The following is an 18,445-nucleotide window of genomic DNA, read 5'->3' on the forward strand; positions in this document are numbered from 1 at the left end:
TTGAGCCAATTGTGCCTCTAGGACCTACCCAAAGGTCCACTTGAGAAAGGTCATCTTGGGGACCCTGGGCTGGCCGGACATCCAGCTAGTGACGGTTTGTGAGAACACTGGGCCAGCTGCATTCACGTCTGCCGCAGCATCCTGAGAGCCTTACTGGGGAGGGCTAGTTCCATCCCTTCTGGGCTTGGGGATCTTGTAGGACACGACTGATGGACACAAGGCTTGTCCTTTGCCACAGGCAGAAATAATGTGTGGCCACCCCTGCTATGCCCGTTCACCCCGGGGCAGCAAGATGAGCCTCTCTCAGCCAAAGTCCTCCCCCGCAGCACCTGCCCACCCTGGGCTGCAGCTCTTTAGCCCTCACCTGGTAACCCATACTGGCTGAGGACGGTTACCTCTCTTATCCTGGGCCATTCTATCAGCACCAGCTGTTCTCCACTTGGCTGGAGGCTTTGGACATGGCCTTCTCTGTTTGGTAAGCACAGTCTCTTAAGAGTCAGCCTCAGGACGAAATAGTGAATACAAGAGGTGGGTCTTGGGCCCAGTGAACAGATCTCTGCAAAATTTGGAGATTTATTTTTATTTTATTCATGTGAGTGTTTTCTTGTGCATGCACGTGTGTGTGTGTGTGTGTGTGTGTGTGTGTGTGTTACATATGTGCCAGGTGCCTATGGAGGACAGAAATGGGTGTCAGATTGCCTGGAACTGGGGTTATGGATGGATGGATGGGATTTAAGCTGCCATGGGGGGTACTGGGAGCTGAACGCTGATCCCCTGCAAGACCAGCAAGTACTCTTAATTGCTGAACCATCTCTCTAGCCTCCTCGACATGATTTTAAAGTCACCTTATGTGCATTGCTGGATACCAGGTGGTGGGTACTGACCGCATTTGTACACATCTGTGCAATACGTTGTATACCTGTGTATGCCTGCACACCTTGTACATACACACTTGCATATGCCTTTGTACACATGTGCACACAGACATCTGTGTAACTAGGCATACCATGCACCACATACATACACAACACACACATTTATGCCTGCCATTGTATGCCTATGCACCCTTGTGACAGCCATGTACATTTGTGTATAAATGTGCCTAGTCTCTGTATACCCTACCCATCCAAACCTGTACAAATACACACCTGACCACATATGCCACCACATGTACACATGCATGTTTGTCTGTAGAGGCCCATATCCTTAGACACATGACTTTATCCACACTCACCTGTACTCCCTCTGTGGGCCTCAGAGGCTCCCAGGTCTCATTTTGGATGATTTGTCCTTTTCATAACAGGGAAGGCAGCTATAAACCAAGTGTCTGTATAAAAGGTCACTTTTATTTGGTACCTCTTTGAAATGGCTTCATATCACACAGAGTCACAGAACTAGCCCCACTGGATTTGCCCCCATCCTTGAACAGCAGAGCCTGAGGCAGGCATAGTGGCTCTGATTGGCCACTTGTGGCCCTGAGCATGCATGTCCCTCTGTCAGAGAGGTGTTTTGTGCAGCTGCTGCAAGATTCGTGGACCTCGGGCCGGTGAGCAAGGACAGGGTGCTCTCAGAACCTGGCTCTTGGCCTTGGTTGGGCTTGGGTTTCACTCTGGATGGGATCTCATGGGTCACCAGGGAGGCCAGTCTGAGAGACAAGCCTGAGGGTGGGCCCCATGTCACGTCTGGCCCCCAGCAAAATGAGTACGCGGGCTAAGCCTGACCACACTCCTGGCCTCTGTGCACAGTGACAGGGGACAGGGTTCAGATCCGGTTGTCACAGTGAGTACTAAGCTTGGAAACCTGCTCTGGCGGGGAGTGTTGTTACTGGAGAGAGGGGGAAGCAGGAGAGGTGGTTCCCACCAATCGTTAGCACCTGGGTGAGCAGGTGCCTGCCTGTACTGTTGGCAGTCACTGGGTGCTAAGAGGAAAGTCCCAGCTGCCCTGCGCTGTCCCTGGGTCTGTCCCCAGCACGCACATGGGACTGCCTTTTAAAGGCTCTGTGCATGGAAAGATGCCAGGTTAGAGAAAGTCAGCAGGTTTTGGGTGGCAACCCTAGGGCAGCCCCCTGCTAACACCCAGCTATGGCCTGACTTCGCCATAGAGCTCCAGCAAGCATGGAGGAAGGTCTATGACACCAGCCTGGCCAGTTCAAGTGGGATAGGAAGAGCAGGAAGTCTATTTTAAATGTTTAAAAAAATATACTCTTTGGCTTCCTTTTATTTCTCGAGGATTACATAAAGTGTGAACTATACAGGATCGTATTCCAGCCAGGCCCTGGGCGCTGACCAGATGCTCCCTGCACTGTGTCCATCCTTGGGCCTCCCTGTCCACCATTCTAGCTGGCAGAGGCCCTACTTGGAGAAGGAGGTCATGAAACTATTCTCGATGCACAGGACGATGTAGGCGTTGTGGCAGCTCGCAGCTCTCTGTTCCAGCAGCCTGCCCGACAGCAGGGAGGAGGCCTGACCTGTAGCTTCGCCGGCCTCGGTCCGCCATGCCTCACAGTAATTCTCCATCAGCCTGCGCCCACTGGGGTCTGAGCCGTGCCATATACTCTTCTGAGGCCTGCAAGGCATAGAGACTGTCAGCAACCTGCAGGCCTGTCCTTCCAGGTCTGCCCTCTGGGGCAAAGAAGGTGGGAGGCCAGCCGCTATATTTGGGGGCAGCGGGACGACTGGACAGTGAAGGGCCCCTTAAGGACTTAGGTCACCTCCCAGATGTGTACTCTTGCAGAGGAAGAGGGTGTTGGGGTGTAGCCTGAGCCAGGGAACCTCTGGGCTAGCCTTTAACCCACCGACAAGACCTGGCTTCTGAAACTCTTGTTTGATAAATGCTAGGAGTGAACCCTGCTGCCAGGGCTTAGCCACTCAGCTCTGCCCACAGCTCACGTAGGGGCCAGGAGGGCCCTCATGAGTGGGGAAAGCAGATGGTCAGGACTCAACTGCCACCTAGGGACTTTTGTCTAGCTCCCCAAGCCACCCTTCAGAGAGCACGGTCATTGGAACAGGTGTCTGAGCTGCCAGGTGTAGAGACCCTGGGTAGGACGCCATTCTGAAGATAGCCCAGCCGTTTGTCAGCATTTTCGGTGCATTCTGTGACCAAGGGCTATGGGCACGGGAGCCCTTGCAGAATCCATAATTTCCATGACATTTACATGGCTGAGCAGTAGAGTTAATTAAGTAGTCACAGGTGATGAACAAACATGCCTGCCATGGCTTTGAGGGTGCTGACGGGCTAGTGTTTGAACATACTGTGGCCAGCCAGTCTCACAGTCTTCTAAGGGTCTGTGACTTTTTTTTTTAAGGTTTATTTATTTATTTTACGTGCATTGGTGTTTTTACTGCATGGATGTCTGTGTGAGGGTATGGGATCCCTTAGAACTGGAGTTACAGACAGTTATAAGGTGCCATATGGGTGCTGGGAATTGAACACAGGTCCTCTGGAAGAATAGCCAGTGCTCTAACCCACTGAGCCATCTCTCCAGCCCTGTGATTTTCTGTATAGACTGTGTCAGTCTAGAGATAGAGGTCTTGATACCCTCCATCTAACGCTGGGAAACCTACCAGGTTGGGTGTCTCAGGACATCTCTGCCATCAAAAGAAAAGATGCGAGCCCCAGGCTGCAGTTGTCCCTGGGAGCCAGAAAACAGGGTGTCCCAGCTGGCAGATAGCACCTCATCCTACAGGAGACAAACAGACTTCCGTCACTGTTACATCAGGCCAGAGGAATGAGTATTAGGGAGATCACAAGAGACCAAGGAACACATTGAGGCAGAGGACCTTCTCCAAAGGTACACCCCATCACAGTGGGTGAGACCCGTAGGTGCCCTCCCGAGCCTGAGACACTGGGATCTCTCAGTCCACATCACTGGTTCTGGGAAATACTGCTATAAGAACATCAAGAATCCCAGCTCTTTTTATCATAAAGACCCAGGAATAAAGCCACACGATAGGTCCTCTGGCAAGGGGCCAGGCTAGTTGAGTTATGTGGTCAGTAGCATAGGAACCACTAGAAATATCCATAGGACAAGAACCAGGGCCCTGGGAAGTGCGGGAGTAAGAGGAGCTTTGTGGGGACTGTTGGGGGCATTTTGAGATCCCGCTATGATTTCACACCTAAGGATAAGGCATGGATACATCTGGGGACATGCTATGGGCTTCTCAGAACAGACTCCACCCACCTTCAGGTTGACGATAGGCACAGTCCCCCGGTCAGCACGGCGCACAATACTGTAGAGGTCCTGCAGCCTAGAGGACAAGAAGGCACGGAAGGTGCCAGCCAGCCCCACGGCTCGGGCCTGCTGGAAGCACTGGAAATCGGCCCCACGGATGCCACGCATGCCGCCTGACAGCGGGCTGTTCAGTGCCACCAGGTGGAGCTGCAGGAAAGGTCACGTAGGATTACATCATAAGCAATGTCACATGTAATCTTCTAGCCTCTAGGCTGCACAGTGCACACAGGCAGACTCCACTGAGTGTGCAAGACAGCAGTAACTTCAGTGAGAGCCTTCAAGCAGCCCTATCTGGCCCCTTTCAGTCCAAGATATCAAAGGATGCCTGAGGCACTGTGGTTCCAGCAGCTCCCTAAGAGAGCCGTTAATAGCTATGAGCTGTGACAGGGACCAGTTCAGCCTGCTGGGACTGGAGCAGCTGCCCATCCCTGGTTGTCCCAGCATCCTCTAGGGCAGAGGCACAGCACACACATGATCCAGTGTTCTCTCCTCTGCCATATTAAGGACTAGCAGGGACTGCCTCCTAGGTGTTTGATCTCATGGACAGTCAATAAGGCACCAGAGGGAAGGCAAGTCCCTGGCCTAAGAGATGCGTAGCCCACATTAGTCAGAAGCTCACCCATAGATCACGGTCCACAGTATTTCCTCTGGCAGCTCTGGGGGAATTCGCTCCATCCCGCCAGGACTAGGGCTAGATGAACACATGCCCCTCAACCTTGGACACTCACCACTGGCTGGAAGTCCTGGTGCGTGTGAGCAGGTGAGCTTGTGGGGCGGGCTGGCGGCTGGTGCACATAGGCACTGTGGTGGTGTGGAACTCCAGGGTAAGGCTGTGGATCCGGCAGACGTGGTGAGTTGACTAGGATGTCATCTGCCCGCCAGGGCCGAGCGGTAGAATAGGAGTGCTCCCGCCGGGTATACGGGCTGCCCTCATGACGCTGCACCAGTGGGGGCAGAGCCGCTACCTCATTGCCCTGAGAAGGAAGTGCACAGTGCCTGGGGTACCTCCTCACCTGGTACGATCCCTTCCCGTGTCTGTTCTATGCTCTTGGGTAGGACAGGGCTGGGCCCAAGGTGATGGGAAGGGAGCTGGACCCTGAGCCAGCCCGAGATACTTGAGTGGGTGGCACTGCCCTCTGTGCAGGTCCCCAGTCCTCCCTGTGCTTGGAAGACAGTCGTCACTCATCACAGCCTCCTTGGGGTTCCTGGCTACTGCTCAGGCTAAGACCCTACATTATTAGTATTAGTCAATCGTCACATGTTTGAACTCACTGAGAAGCTGGCTCTGGAAGTGAAGTTGCCCCCTCTTCCCCATTTCACACCCAAGCATATTTGTCTCAAAGTACCCTCCAAGGTCCCTCAACTGGAGATGGCCCCACTGACTGTGTGGCATGGAGGGAAGAGAGGAACAGAACAGCCCAAGAGTAAAACACGGTGCCCCCGAGGACAGCTAGAAGGCGAGCCATTTCCAACCAAGGTGACCATTGTTTGTCCCACGGCATAAATGCGCCTGCCGGTCAGCTGTGGGAAGCTCAGCAGTAAGCTCAGCCATGGGGAGAAAGCTCAGTCAGGAGTTCCAGCTGATACCCCAACTTCCCCAGTCAGTTTCTGCTGGCTGCTGTGAATGTCCAGCCTGGTGACGTCACCTCCCCAGAACTCTCTTGGGAACTCCAGCAGGCTCATCAATTTCTGCCAAATGTTTTGAGTACCCAATTGGAAAATGCTTTATTTATCTATCTATACTCTGTTATTTATTCTTTTACTTCCGTTTGTTGTATACTTTATAAATCCATTCATTCCAAGCTGAAAACTAAAGCTACCATAGATTGTCCTTCGCACTGTACAGAATGATCACAAACCTCCAGCCACATGCATTTGGCTCCTGGACTTCAAGGAACCATGTGACCTTTCCGAGCTCTGCTACCCATGCTAACAGCCATACAGAGAGAAAAGGTTCCTCACCGTCCCATGTGGGAGAGCTGTCCGGGCCTCCAGCTGAAAGGCAACAGTGGGGGTTACTACAGCAGGCTTCAGGGCTAGAGCCTCTCATCTGTCCCCCTCTTCCCACGGCCCCTCCCTCTGGAAGAGGCCTGTAGAAAGAGGGATGTGACTATACCTCACTGGTTGGCACTAAGTGAACAGTGGGCACTGGTTAGACCTACTGCTGACGCCAAAGACTCTCCCAGGCCAGACAAAAGGGCTGGTAGTCAGGAAGGCACTGAAGGACAGGCCTGCCAGGCCCATAGACGCAGAATCCAAAAGCTGGCACCCAGCAGCCATCATGCATTTTGAGGCATCCCACCAGTACTAAGGATGTTCATCACAGTGGTGTTTATTATTGTATGTGTCTACGCATAATATACATGTGTGCATGCCATGATGTGCATGTGGAGGTCAGAGGACAGCTCTGTAGAACTGGTTCTCTCCTTTCACCTTTTGTGGATTCTGAAATCAAACTCAGGTTGACAGGTCTGTGTGGCATGTGTCTATGCCCACTGAGCCATCTGGCCGGCCCCACAGTGGTGCTTACATAACACAGTGCTGGGATCCAGAGCATATGTAGCTTCCATGCATCTTGAGGCTACCATGGCAAGACGAGCCCTGATGCTCTGTCGCATTGCATGCCCTGTAGAGGACAGCTAAGGACCTTGGTCATGAGCCACCTGGGCTCTAGAGTTAGGACCCTACCTCATGTTACGCTGCTGTGGGTGGAATGTGAACTCTACCCCCCCTCTGCCCCCGACCTAACCCAGGGTTATGTTGAACATTTGGTCCCCAGTTGGCAGTGCTGTTTGGGAAGACTGTGGAACCTTTAGGAGGTAGAGACTCACTGGAGGAAGTAGGTCATAGCCCCACTTCCTATCTGCTTGCTGCCTGACGACAGAAGCCATCTGACCAGTTGTCTGACACATCCCTGCCACTGCGCCTTCGTCACTGCCAAGGACCATACCTCAAACCATGAGCCAAAGTGACCTGTCCTCCCTTAAGATACTTCTTGCTGGGAATTTGGTCTCAGCAATGATAAAAGTAACTAATAAACATTCATTTACTGCTAACCCCCAAAGTGCAGAGGAACCTGTTTACTATTCTTTAAAGTTAAGAAAACCTTCCATCCTTCTTGTGACTGTTGGGGGGATAGTCCCTGAGAACTCACCAGCACCTTCCGGAAGCCATTTCTAACACGTACGAAGAGCTCTTCCCTCTCAGCCACGAAGATGAGCCAACCCTCCGGCACCTCGCGTACCTTGTCCAGCATGGTCTGGTATGTGGCCCAGATCCTCACCTGCTGGAACCCCAACCCAAGCCCAATGTCGGACCTACTATCCCGAGCACCCAAAGCTCCCAGGGTTTGGGAGACCTTTGTCTTGGGCTACTTCCCCAAGAAGGAGGAGTAGAGGCTGTAGAAGTGGATACCTTGGGGACCCCATGATCCCAGACACTGGTCTCTGCACCCAGTTGACTGATGGGGAGGACTTCCCAAGATGCCACCCACCTCCCAAGTCCTAATCCAGATCCTCAGACCTTGGCCAACTGAACACTTACCCCAGCGGAGGCACCCATGGCTCCTGGGGGACCCGGAGGGCCAGGAGGGCCTGGAGGACCAGGAACACTGACAGCTACAAGAAAAATAAAGCTGGGAACTCCTGGCCCCATGGGTAGCCCTCAGGGACCCAGGCCCACTCCCATCTCCTACTTACTCTGCCTATGAGGACCAGGGAACGAGGGAGGTCCTGGCGGTCCTGGCGGTCCTGGGGGTCCCTGACGCCCCTCATAGCCAATACCAGGAGGTCCCTGAGGGCCAGGAGGGCCAGGTGGACCGCGAATGCTCTCTCCCTTTGGACCCTAGGAACAACAAGAAAACCTTCCACTATATCCCACATGCCCCAGGTTGGGACTGTATTTGCTCATAGCCGCAGAGGTGGAACCTTTAAGACTACTAGTACAGCCCTGCCTACCATGGGGGCTCCTTTTGCTGGGGATGTGGTCCCAGGACAAAACCATCCCCAAGGCCTCCCAGTGTTCTTGTTCCCTTCAGCCCTCATGACAACTGTGATGGTACACCCTTGGAGTCTGCTCAATGCTGCTCAAAGCCAGGGACAGTAGCAGACAGGTGACAGTAGGAAGAGTGGCCACGAGGAACAAATGAGGCCACCAGGATCCATGTGCCCACCCAGCTTCGTGCCCAGAGGAGCCAATAGATGTGGGGTCTTAGGCAGCTGAGTTTGCAAGGTTTGGTCTGAGTCTTTCAGGGCACACAGCCAGGCATGATATGTGGGTGCCTGCAGGAGGCCTGGGGTTCAGGCTTACCGGAATGCCAGGGTAGCCAGGCGGACCAGGTGGTCCAGGCACACTTGAGCTGAAGAATCCACCACCAGCAGCCCCAGGTTCTCCCCGCTCTCCTTTCTGTCCAGTGTCCCCTCGGTCTCCCTTGTCACCCTAAAGGTGGAAATAGTTATCTGAGCCAGGTGGGGTTGACAGGCTGGTACTGGCCCCATGAGTCATGGGCACCTCCTTGGTCCCCTTCCAGATCCAGCTCGGCTCCCACCTCCTGCTGTCTCGACCCCACCCCCACCAGCCTGGGACAATGAGTGTCCAGAGGGAAGGACACTACCGCAAGGCCAGCGTTCCTCATGGAACCAGAAGAAAGAAAAGCGGCTTGGCTGAATGTCAGTACACTCTTGTCACCAGGGACAGAGGCACCTGCCTGGACACCAGCCACCCCATCACGGCATCCACTTTCCCTCAACTTGACCAGCGATCTCACCCACCTTCATTTCCGCTCCCAGGTGGAAGAAGTCGATGGGGAACTGCCCTGCAGGGTAGAAAGGGAGGTTGGAAGCGAACCGAGATGACGCTATCGACTCTACAGTTTGTACTCCCCTCCCCCCGCCCTACCTGCCCTCATGGATTTGTGTAAGGACCACACATCTTCTTAAATTACTCCTGGTTAATGGATTTTTTTTTTTTTTTTTTGTCGTGGTGTTTCTGCAGAATTACACCTGTAAATGTTTATGACCAGCCATTGGCTTTTCTAATGGCTGTCTGTCCGGTGGCCTGGAGAGACGCAGTCATTCCTTCTGTCACCCCACAAATCCTCAGGGCTGTGTACACTGGAGACTTGGTCCTGTGTAAACTGGCTTCTTCTTTCCCTAGGCCCCTTGCTTCAAGAGGCCTGGTCCTGTTTCTGCAGGCATAGAGTCAGCAAGGCCCAGGGTCCCTCCTCTAAGCCATACCCTGTTGTCTCTGAGTTTACAGGGGTGGGGAGATGTTTCGGCATCTTCAAAGAATTAACTTCATCTTTGGATTTTTTCTTTACTTTTCTTTGATCTCTGTTATTTTATACATAAATAAAACATGACTTTATTTATTTCTGTCTCTAAAATGCCTTCCTGTTTTCATCAAATGTGATATTTGCTTCCGAGGACCTCAGCCTGGAGGCACAGTAACATTCCATTTAAGGCTGTATTTTGTGAAGAGGGGTTAACCCCTTTTTTCAGGGGTAGCAACCTAGGGTCAGGTTTTTCTGTTTCTGTCCCCCTGCAAGGATGATGTCCTCGGAGTCTCTATCTTGGAGGCCCTTTGCTGCTACACGAGATGGTCAAGAACAGTGATTCCATGCCCACCCCCTGCCCAGCCATCTTACAGGTGTGTCACCTGGGATTGGAGGTGATGGTAGCCACTAGGAGGACCCAAGCCTCAGTACCTGTCCTAGGACCTATATAGAACTGGGCCATAGTCTATGGGACCCCATGACCTACGAGCAAGGAGTCCCACTGACCCAGCCCATGGGAGACTTAGAGGACCCAGCTATTCAGCTGAGAGACGTTTTGCCAGCATTATCACCCCAGGCTGCCTTGGGGTCTTTTGCTTCCTTTGACATGCAAGATGCCTGGAGCAGTCCTCCAATGCAGGTGCTCCCTCACCATGGGCTTGTACTAGATTCTCGAGACTACTCTAAACCTGCAGAACACACTTCTGCTTGCAGGGACTAGTCCCTGTGACTGGCATATGGCCAGAGATGATGTAGTCAAGCATTGGTGGCTGCTGAGCCCTTCCAACTCCAGGTTAAATTTTTCCAATGACGGCATGTTTTTCTTCCTTGTCTTCTCTATCCCGAGGTCCTGCTATCGTAGGCACATGAGTTCAGTTACCAGATTATTCTGGCAGATGGACTTGGATCAAGATGAGATCTTCTTAAAGTCTAGCCTTATTTCCTAAGATCCACTCAGTCACACACGCACACTTGGCCAACCATTGCTCGCTCCCTTCTCCTGGGACAATTCCCTCTATCCTGATCCTCTCTAGCTTGCCCTTGTCCTAAGGGAGAGGTCTCTCTGTGTCTCTCTGGGGAGTCAGTCCACTCCCATCCGACTACCAACAGAAGCGCCCATGTTCAGCTGCTAAAAACCTGCGGGTTCAGATCTATTTTGCCCGCTGTTTTCTACATGCCTCTGCTCTGGGCTCCTTTTCCCTCTTTGTCTGGATTTGCACCAAGCTTTGCTCTGTGTTTTTGTATCATTTATCCGTTCATCGGGCACATTCTTCTGTTTTTGGCTTTCTTTCAAGTTCATCTGTACCCTTGACTTCAGCTAAACATCAGAGAGACTGCTCCAGAGAGTCTGGGCCTGTGGCCACGCAGCCTGTCCTCTGCCTGCTGTGTTGGTCAGCTGCTGCCTGCCTCCCGCTTTCTGGGCACCGCTTCTGTCTCTCCCAGGAGCCTTACGCTGCACATCAGGCTGCTTGCTGCTTAGGCCAACCTCTTGGTGCAGTCATGCTCCTGGGCTGTGGAATTCTGCGGCGTGAGCCTCCCTCTGATGTTCTGAAACACGCAGGGTCTTCTGGCTTTCCTCACCTCTGCCGGTCTTCTTGTGCGTCTTTTCACTGTGAGAAACACTGCAAATCTTTTCTCAGTCTCGAAACTCTGGGCCATTTTGCCCTCAACTGCTGTCTCTCTTTGGTTCTCCAGTGACAAGCACACCAGACCATTGCTGTGTCCTCCCTCTGTGGACTTCATCTCTCAATCTGTGCTTCTACTGGTGAGGTGCTGAGATGGCCTCTCCCAGCTGACCCTTGCTGTCCTCGGGGGAAATCATGTCCCCCAGATCTCTGAACTCTTGTGTCCCAGGATTTACCCAGAGAGCCCTCTGCTCTCTGAGACAATTCTCTTTCCTTTTAGCTTTGGGGCATGGTACACTCTAAGTCTTGGTCCCAGCCTGGTGACCACTTCCCAGGAGGCCTGGGATCTAGTCTCTCCATCTCTGGTTCGGTCTTGGTTCCAGTGCCTGTGTCTTCTTTACCACACCACACACTCTGAGTGATACTGATGGGGAGAATTGGGCCGGTATTGAGCATGGATCCCACTAGCACATGAGTGCTAATGCTTTTGTGGTTCAAGGGGAGTGGCCTCAGCTCTCTTCCCGGCTGGTCCTCCCTCCATCTCACAGGAAGCGTCTCAACTTTAATCCTGCTTTCCCAGATGGTTTTGGTGGAGACTGGTCCCTAGATCCAGGTCTTTTCAGGACTTAGTGAACTTAGAGAAAGCATGTGCTTTGCCCCTCCAGAGCGTTGGGCAGCAACCATGGTGTAACAGGTATCCAGCACCCCCCGGTTCTACTGCCCCACCCTGGGGCTGGCTGTACCCAACAACCCTCAGACTGGAACATGCAAAGTATGCTCACCTGGAGGCCCAGGTGGGCCCACCTCTCCTTTGTCACCCTTTGGTCCTGAAGGCCCCTGCACACCTGGGGAAAGAGACCCCAAGGCTATCAGGGAAAGTCTGGACAAGGCCCCTCCCACTAATGTCCCCAGTCCTGGCTATTGTGTACATAGGCTGAGGCTAGACCAGAAAGGCTGTGGAAGGATGTGGGGGTTGGGGACATAGATTCAGAGCTCATGAGGAGCAAATGTGTGTGTTGGGGAGAGCCATTGCTCTACGTCCCTACTGATAGACGGCTGGGGTTGTCCCTGCACCGACTCTGAGAAATCTTGGATGGTCATGCCCGGCACCAGAGCCTCTAGTTAAACTCCCTGGACAGCTATGCCAGGTGTGTGATATCAGGAGTAGGGTAGGCTTGAGGAGGTGACTCGGGAACTGGATACCCAGAGTTAGCAGAGAGTCAAGTCCCACAGCTCCATTTTTTCCTAATCAGTTTGAGGTTACTATCCCATTGCCATCTTCCTACTGGAGCCCCAGACTTCCGCATGCACTGTGATCCCCAGTGCCCTCACCTTGCTGTCCTGGTAGTCCAGGTCGGCCAGACTCCACAAATGCCTACAAAGAATAAGTAGGGAGGGTAAGGGGGTGGGGAGGGGGTGCTGAAGGACAGTGCTCTAGAAAGTAAGACTACCAGGGTTCCCAAGGCAAGAAATTCCAGGGCCCCTCTCCAGAACCAAACAAGAACCCTTTCCATAGGCGCTCTGAACAGGGGCAGGGTCTATGTCCAGAGTCCTTGTCACAGTGACCTTCCCTCATAGGTCACCTCTCCCCCTTGTTAAGGCTGGGTTTGAGGCTGTCTCCAAGCCGCAGAGTTACTCGTGTGGGGACTCACTGCTTGTCCACTACCCCCAGGTGCAGCCTACCCAACAGACCCATTCCAGAGATACCCAGAGAAGATTCCAGAGGCAGCAATGGGAGAGAAGCCTCCAGAGAATGAAGCTGTGGCCACTTACATTGCTGTCATAGATGGGCATTCCCGGAGGACCTGGGGGGCCTGGAGGTCCAGGGGGGCCAGGCAATCCCTGTGGAGGGACAGAAGGTTCTGGTTAGTCAAGGTCCCAGATAACCATCAGTGTAGACTAGGGCAGCAGACACGGGCTGAAATTCTTCTGAGAAGCGGTCAGATCAGAAAGCTGAATACATTTGATCATGTAAAAATCAAGACTGAATTGCTGACTTGTCCATGTGCCTGCCAGCTGGGCCTATCTGTTTCGGGCCCAGGGCTTCTGTACTTCTCCTGAGATCACTCAGGAGCAGCTAAGTCCCTCAAGACGGCTATGACTTGAATGAAAGGGACAGCCTGGCCCATGCTCTGACGGTTATACACTGCTTCTGCAAAAGGCCTCTAGAGGACCCACGTAAGGAATAGGCATGACCAGGGACCTTGCATGGCCCACCTTCCCCAGGACAGCTCCACAGGGGAGGGGGAGGGCTGTGAGCATCTGTGTATTTGCTGGTGCCTCGGACTAAGGGATACACTCCCGCAGGGTAAACAGTATTTAACTTGATTTCAAAAATCCTAGCTGAGGATGAAATCCAAGAGCCAATCTTTTCCACTGGGATGGATGTGACTGGCCCGTGACTGCCGGTCCTGCAGCTTTGCAAACGCTGCAGTTTACTCTTGATTTTGCATGGGGTTAGTAGGCGCTAGTACACAGGGGAAGTGGCTGGCAAGAAACCAGCAGCAGCAATGATCATCACAAATGTGAACTCTCTGAAGTATTCATATCTGGATTCCCATTCCTATCTCTGTTCTGGGTAAAGCAGGTGGGAGGTGGGAGTCAGAGCTGGACACAGCCATGCTGGGGGGAGGGAGCCCCTGAGTCTCTGAGTGGCTGCCTCCAGTAGAAAGGCAGGAGATGCCATGAGACAAAATCCCTTAAGTCTAAGGCAGCAGATGTTTTAAAAGACACAAACCTGTGCTGGTGGATCCAGAGAAGGTATGCCCTAAGACCCCATGTTTCTCTCTCTGGGTATAGGAACATGCAGATATGTGTGTGTAGTTGTGAGTGTGCCCACAAACACATATGAGTATTTATGCAAGTGTAGTCAGGTCAGACATATCTAGCTACATCACCAGCCATCTCAGACAGCCTGCTGGATGACCTGCGAGGCCTGACCTAGCCCTTCTTGTTCCCTGGTGTTCCAAGCCACCCATTTGCCATTACAGGACACTTACCCTCATGCTGAACCCAAGGCTGGCATCTCCAGGCTCTCCTTTCTCTCCCTTTAATCCATTTGTTCCGGGACGACCCTGAGCAGAATAGAGTAATAAGGCTTGTTGGGCATTGGATAGCCCGCACATAGCTCCATCCTTCCAAGGGTCAAGCCTTCACACTTTTGCCAAGAAGCTAGAGGAGGCAGGAGACTGACCAGAAGGCCCCAGGTCAGAGCCCCCTTTTGCCCAGGGCCTTCTATGGGGTGCCAGATGAGGTGTACTCTTAGCCCAGATAAGTATTAAGGCACTGGCCATGTAGATATGATTGCTGTACCCAAGGGGAGGACAGAAGGGCAGCTGTCCACTTTCTCCAGGGCCTAGCCCTCTGCAGGCCCCAGGTTCTCTCTCTCTCCACCCACTATGTCCAACTTGTAGGCCACCAAATCCTCACCGGCCGTCCAGGGAAGCCGATTTCACCCTTGTGCCCAGGTCGCCCATACGGACCCTACAGAGAGAATGATTAGTTGGAGGATGGGTGAGGCCCTAGAGAAGAGAGAGGGGCCATCCCAGGAAAGAGCCAGGGTTGCCATCTCTGAGGAACTGCCGGTTGTCATCCAGGCAACCAACCCCCACCCCATGTTTTCAATGTGGCAGTTGATGCCACAAACCCAGTGTAAACAAAAGGGCGTCACTCACCGGGGGTCCTCGGAAGCCTGGTTCTCCCTGAATAAAGAATCAGAGGTGCGTCAGGGAGCTGTGGCTAGCCCTGCCCACTGCCTTCTGGAGTCCCTGTACCCATGTGGATGTGCTAGACTGGCAGCCAAGGCTGCTGGCTATGCCAGGACAGGACAGAACCCAGCATTGGGACCAGGTCTGGTCTGAGACACAGATGGTTGCACCCTGGCTCTGTGAGCGTGGGATCCAACTTGGACAATGTTGAGCTAAGGTCACCCGGGTCTTATTCAGCTACAGAGCCTCTGTGAGCAGAGGGTTCTCTGGGCCTGAGGAATCATCAGCTCACTCCCTGACAATACTGTATGCCAACGAGGATCCATTCCTCATAGCCACCAAGGCTTCCCAAGGCCCTTCCCCTGGTACTTGGAAGGCCTGATTGGGGTGGAAGCTTAAAACGGTCTGAGGAGCAAGTCCTGGCCAGCTGGGCAAAGGCTCAGGTTGCTGCAAGCTCAGGACCACAGGAAAGAGGAGGTCTAGATACCTCAGTTATACAGGGTAGATGGTTGCGTACTCATGGGGTGGCCCCACAAGGCCTTGGGCTCCTTCATCTCCCATAGGCAAAGGCCAGGCGGAAGAATGAGCACACTGGGCCATAGCCTATATCACTAACCTTCCTATAGGTGAGCTCAGGCAACAGTAGCAAGGGGACAATACAAGCCATTGGCAGGTTTGGGGTTGTGAGGGCAAACCCAGGATGGTTGCAAGAGGCAAAGGGAGGGGAACAGAATTAGGCTATTGGGAAGCTTGGGAAACCTATTCAGGAAAGGTTTGAGTGTGTTGTGATCCTGCCTCTCTGTCAGGACACCCCCATTCGTGCTGTCTTCACAATGTCGGGGAACCCCAACCCCATTCTCACCTTGGCTCCTTTCTGGGCAGGGCCCAGGGCTCGGCCATCAGGGCCAAAGATAGCACCTGGCTCGCCTTTCTCACCCTGAAATGGCAGGACAGGAAGCACAGGTCAGAGCTCAGCCATAAGGCCTCAGATACCCTCAAGATGGAAACAGAGTAAGGGGGTCCTGGCCTACGTGGGAAGGTTGTGACCAGAGCCTTCTGAGTTAAGGTAATAGAGATGGCATGTCCCAGTACCCCCTGGGCCCAGCCTGCCTCAGGAGCCATCGGAGCAGGTCTGTGGCTCCTAGGAAAGAAGCACATGGCACCCCGGCCCCTTACCTTGGGCCCTGGAAGACCCTGCTGGCCTTTGGAACCAAGGTCACCCTTCGGCCCGGCAGGTCCCTACAATGAAGACCAGATAGAAATGAGGGTCCCTGACCCAATATCCCTTGGACCCCATGTTCCCCCATATTCTGTCCCTGTGGTTGCTCACTGTTTACAAGGCAGCCCCTCAGCATCCTGCACAATTATAGATGGCAAGGGCACCATGCGATACCCTTCAGCCCCATTATCTTCCTGATAGCATCATGTCCTCAAGGACAATGACCCAAGCTTATACTACCATCCTGTGTGTACCGAGCAGAGCCCATGCCCACCTCCCCGTGCCAGATCATTGCTGGGCAAGCATGCAGCTCCAAAGCAAAGCTACTTACAGGAAAGCCTGCGTACCCTGGCTTGCCCTATGGAAAGAAGGGCACTGTAAGTTTTGGGGACACACGGCTCTCACGGGTGTTCTAACCCAGCTCCCCGGAACCCTCCGTGGAAGCAAGATGGCACTTACCTCAGGTCCTGGCGTGCTCACTACTGCTCTCTGTCCCCATGCCATCAGGAAATAAAAAGTAGAGGAAAAGAAAGCTGCATTTGAGTTTAAAGTCACCTGTATCACATTAGCCACAGGCACACAAAAGCACGTCCAAAGTGGAATTTAGAAAAAAACAAATAAACTGTGCTTTCAGCAATATGCCTGGGTTCTCTCTGCAGGTGCCCAGGTGACAAGTGACCCATTTCCTGGGGAGTCCCCTTCCCATGAAAGACCCTCCTCCCAGCATGGAGCGGCCAGGGTTGGCATCATTCTCCCGTCCTGTTACACACTTAGCCTGGGGCATATGCTCTGGTCCATCATGTGCAAGCAGCCCCACCTGCTGGTGGCTTTTCTAATGCTTCACTGTCATACCAGTGCCCCCTGGATGAAGAGGACCAGCTGTTGCTTTTGGCTTTCCCTTGGTCCCAGAGCCCTGTGACCGTTCAGTGCCTTTCTCCCACGACTGTACTGTCCCCATCTCAGAACTGAGGGTACTAGGACTGCAGAAGGATCACTGGTGACAACTGTAGCTGGGATCTGAGCTCTAGCTCTGTCTAGGGCACTGTCCCCTGCAGTCTCTGCTCCCATGGGCCCTGCATCTGACAACCAGAGACTTGGGCTTCTTGCTGAAGAGAACTGAACACAGGCAGCAGCTTGACCACCGGGTTCTGCATTGGGGCTAGGAGGGACCCGTTGACTTTGAGGCTAGGCCACTTGACTATGTTGCTGCAGGCACCACGAAAGGGCAGTGGTAGCCTTTACAACCGAGAAGGTCAAGAAGCGTTGGCAAGGGGAGAGCTTCTAGCCAACACGGCCTTCTCTTGAGAAGCCAGCACTCCTCACGCCATTCTGATGAGGCAGTTAGGTCATCTACGGGCAATCGCTAGACTGAGGGATGAGCCCTGCCGCATTCCGCGGTGTACTTACCTCCTCATTTGACACATAGATCACAGGCCCTGGGGGTCCTGGGGGGCCAGGGAGGCCTGGCAGCCCCACTCCGTCTTTTCCTGGGTTTCCCTGGAAGAGAACCGCAGAGAAGTAATCATTCTAGTTCCTCTGGCCAGGACGCCAGAGCCTATCTATAGCCCAGGTACTAGGTTTGCTGACAGTAGCTGAGAGCTACCCCTGCTGACTTAAGGGTCTCTCCTCAACTCTCTGAGGTCTCATGGTTGACCAGGTGGCTTGGGCCTGAGGCTGAGGCATGACGGGATTCCTCACTCTGAGGCCTAGGCAGTTCAACTCTGTTCACTGCGCACCTAAGGCTACAGACACTCACCTTTTCTCCCTGGGTCCCTTTCTCTCCTTTTGGTCCCTGCAGAGACAGAGAAAATGGGTCATCATAGACAGAACCAGAATCCCTTCAGGGACCAGCCTACCTGGGCCTGGCTTCAATACAGACAGGGAAATCTGTGTTGCCTTGAACCTTGGAGAATAGAGATGGGCACCCAAACCCTGTCCAGCCGTGCAGTTGGCTCCAGGGGCCACAGTGTAGCAGGTAGGGGACACAGATGTCTAGGACACCCCAAGGGCCACTTTAGATGCCAGTTCTCTTCCTGGGGGCTTCTTTTACGCCTTTTGCCTCTCACTCACCGGGGGGCCAGCTGCACCCTCTCTTCCTGGGAGGCCAGGGATGCCCTGGATTCCATCTGCTCCCACTTCTCCCTGGGACAGACAAATGGAAGGGCCAGAGTCAGCCCTGCAGCCAGGCAGCAGAGACTCTCAGAGAGGAGGTCACAGCAACCATGGATGTGACTGTAGCCTAGGTTTCTGCTAGCTTGGCTCAGCCCCTGGAGGGTGACATAGCTCTCGCTGTGGGATGAGAAATATGAAGACAGGGAGGATGGTGGCAGGAAAAGGGAGGTAGGGAGGGGAGGGGAGGAAGCTCACTTCCCCCAACTGGTGTGGGTGTAT

The 18,445-nt window shown here is 53.5% G+C and overlaps 1 protein-coding gene across 4 annotated transcripts in view; it reads right to left on the minus strand.

Moving 5' to 3' along the window:
* Positions 1-1,326: 1,326 nt before the first annotated feature.
* The window catches only part of Col18a1 (collagen type XVIII alpha 1 chain), a 60,948-nt gene continuing 43,829 nt past the window's right edge, over positions 1,327-18,445 (minus strand). For 2 of the 4 annotated variants that reach the window (XM_038341170.1, XM_038341172.1), the window contains exons 19-41: positions 18,125-18,196; positions 17,811-17,846; positions 17,462-17,551; positions 16,514-16,543; positions 16,386-16,412; positions 16,012-16,074; positions 15,698-15,772; positions 14,803-14,829; positions 14,558-14,611; positions 14,128-14,202; positions 12,902-12,970; positions 12,461-12,503; positions 11,911-11,973; positions 9,001-9,044; positions 8,540-8,668; positions 7,930-8,074; positions 7,775-7,848; positions 7,386-7,514; positions 6,194-6,226; positions 4,960-5,205; positions 4,181-4,378; positions 3,564-3,679; positions 1,327-2,565 (exon numbers count right to left, since the gene is read on the minus strand). In XM_038341170.1, coding sequence (XP_038197098.1) covers positions 2,352-2,565; positions 3,564-3,679; positions 4,181-4,378; positions 4,960-5,205; positions 6,194-6,226; positions 7,386-7,514; positions 7,775-7,848; positions 7,930-8,074; positions 8,540-8,668; positions 9,001-9,044; positions 11,911-11,973; positions 12,461-12,503; positions 12,902-12,970; positions 14,128-14,202; positions 14,558-14,611; positions 14,803-14,829; positions 15,698-15,772; positions 16,012-16,074; positions 16,386-16,412; positions 16,514-16,543; positions 17,462-17,551; positions 17,811-17,846; positions 18,125-18,196 — 2,052 coding nt within the window. In that variant the 3' untranslated portion in view covers positions 1,327-2,351. Of the gene's footprint in view, positions 2,566-3,563; positions 3,680-4,180; positions 4,379-4,959; positions 5,206-6,193; positions 6,227-7,385; positions 7,518-7,774; positions 7,849-7,929; positions 8,075-8,539; positions 8,669-9,000; positions 9,045-11,910; positions 11,974-12,460; positions 12,504-12,901; positions 12,971-14,127; positions 14,203-14,557; positions 14,612-14,802; positions 14,830-15,697; positions 15,773-16,011; positions 16,075-16,385; positions 16,413-16,513; positions 16,544-17,461; positions 17,552-17,810; positions 17,847-18,124; positions 18,197-18,445 lie in introns of all 4 variants that reach the window. The other 2 variants (XM_038341169.1, XM_038341171.1) reach the window with 1 other exon arrangement.

This window comes from Arvicola amphibius, chromosome 9 (genome assembly GCF_903992535.2).
Source record: "Arvicola amphibius chromosome 9, mArvAmp1.2, whole genome shotgun sequence".
NCBI classification, from domain to species: Eukaryota; Metazoa; Chordata; class Mammalia; order Rodentia; family Cricetidae; genus Arvicola; species Arvicola amphibius.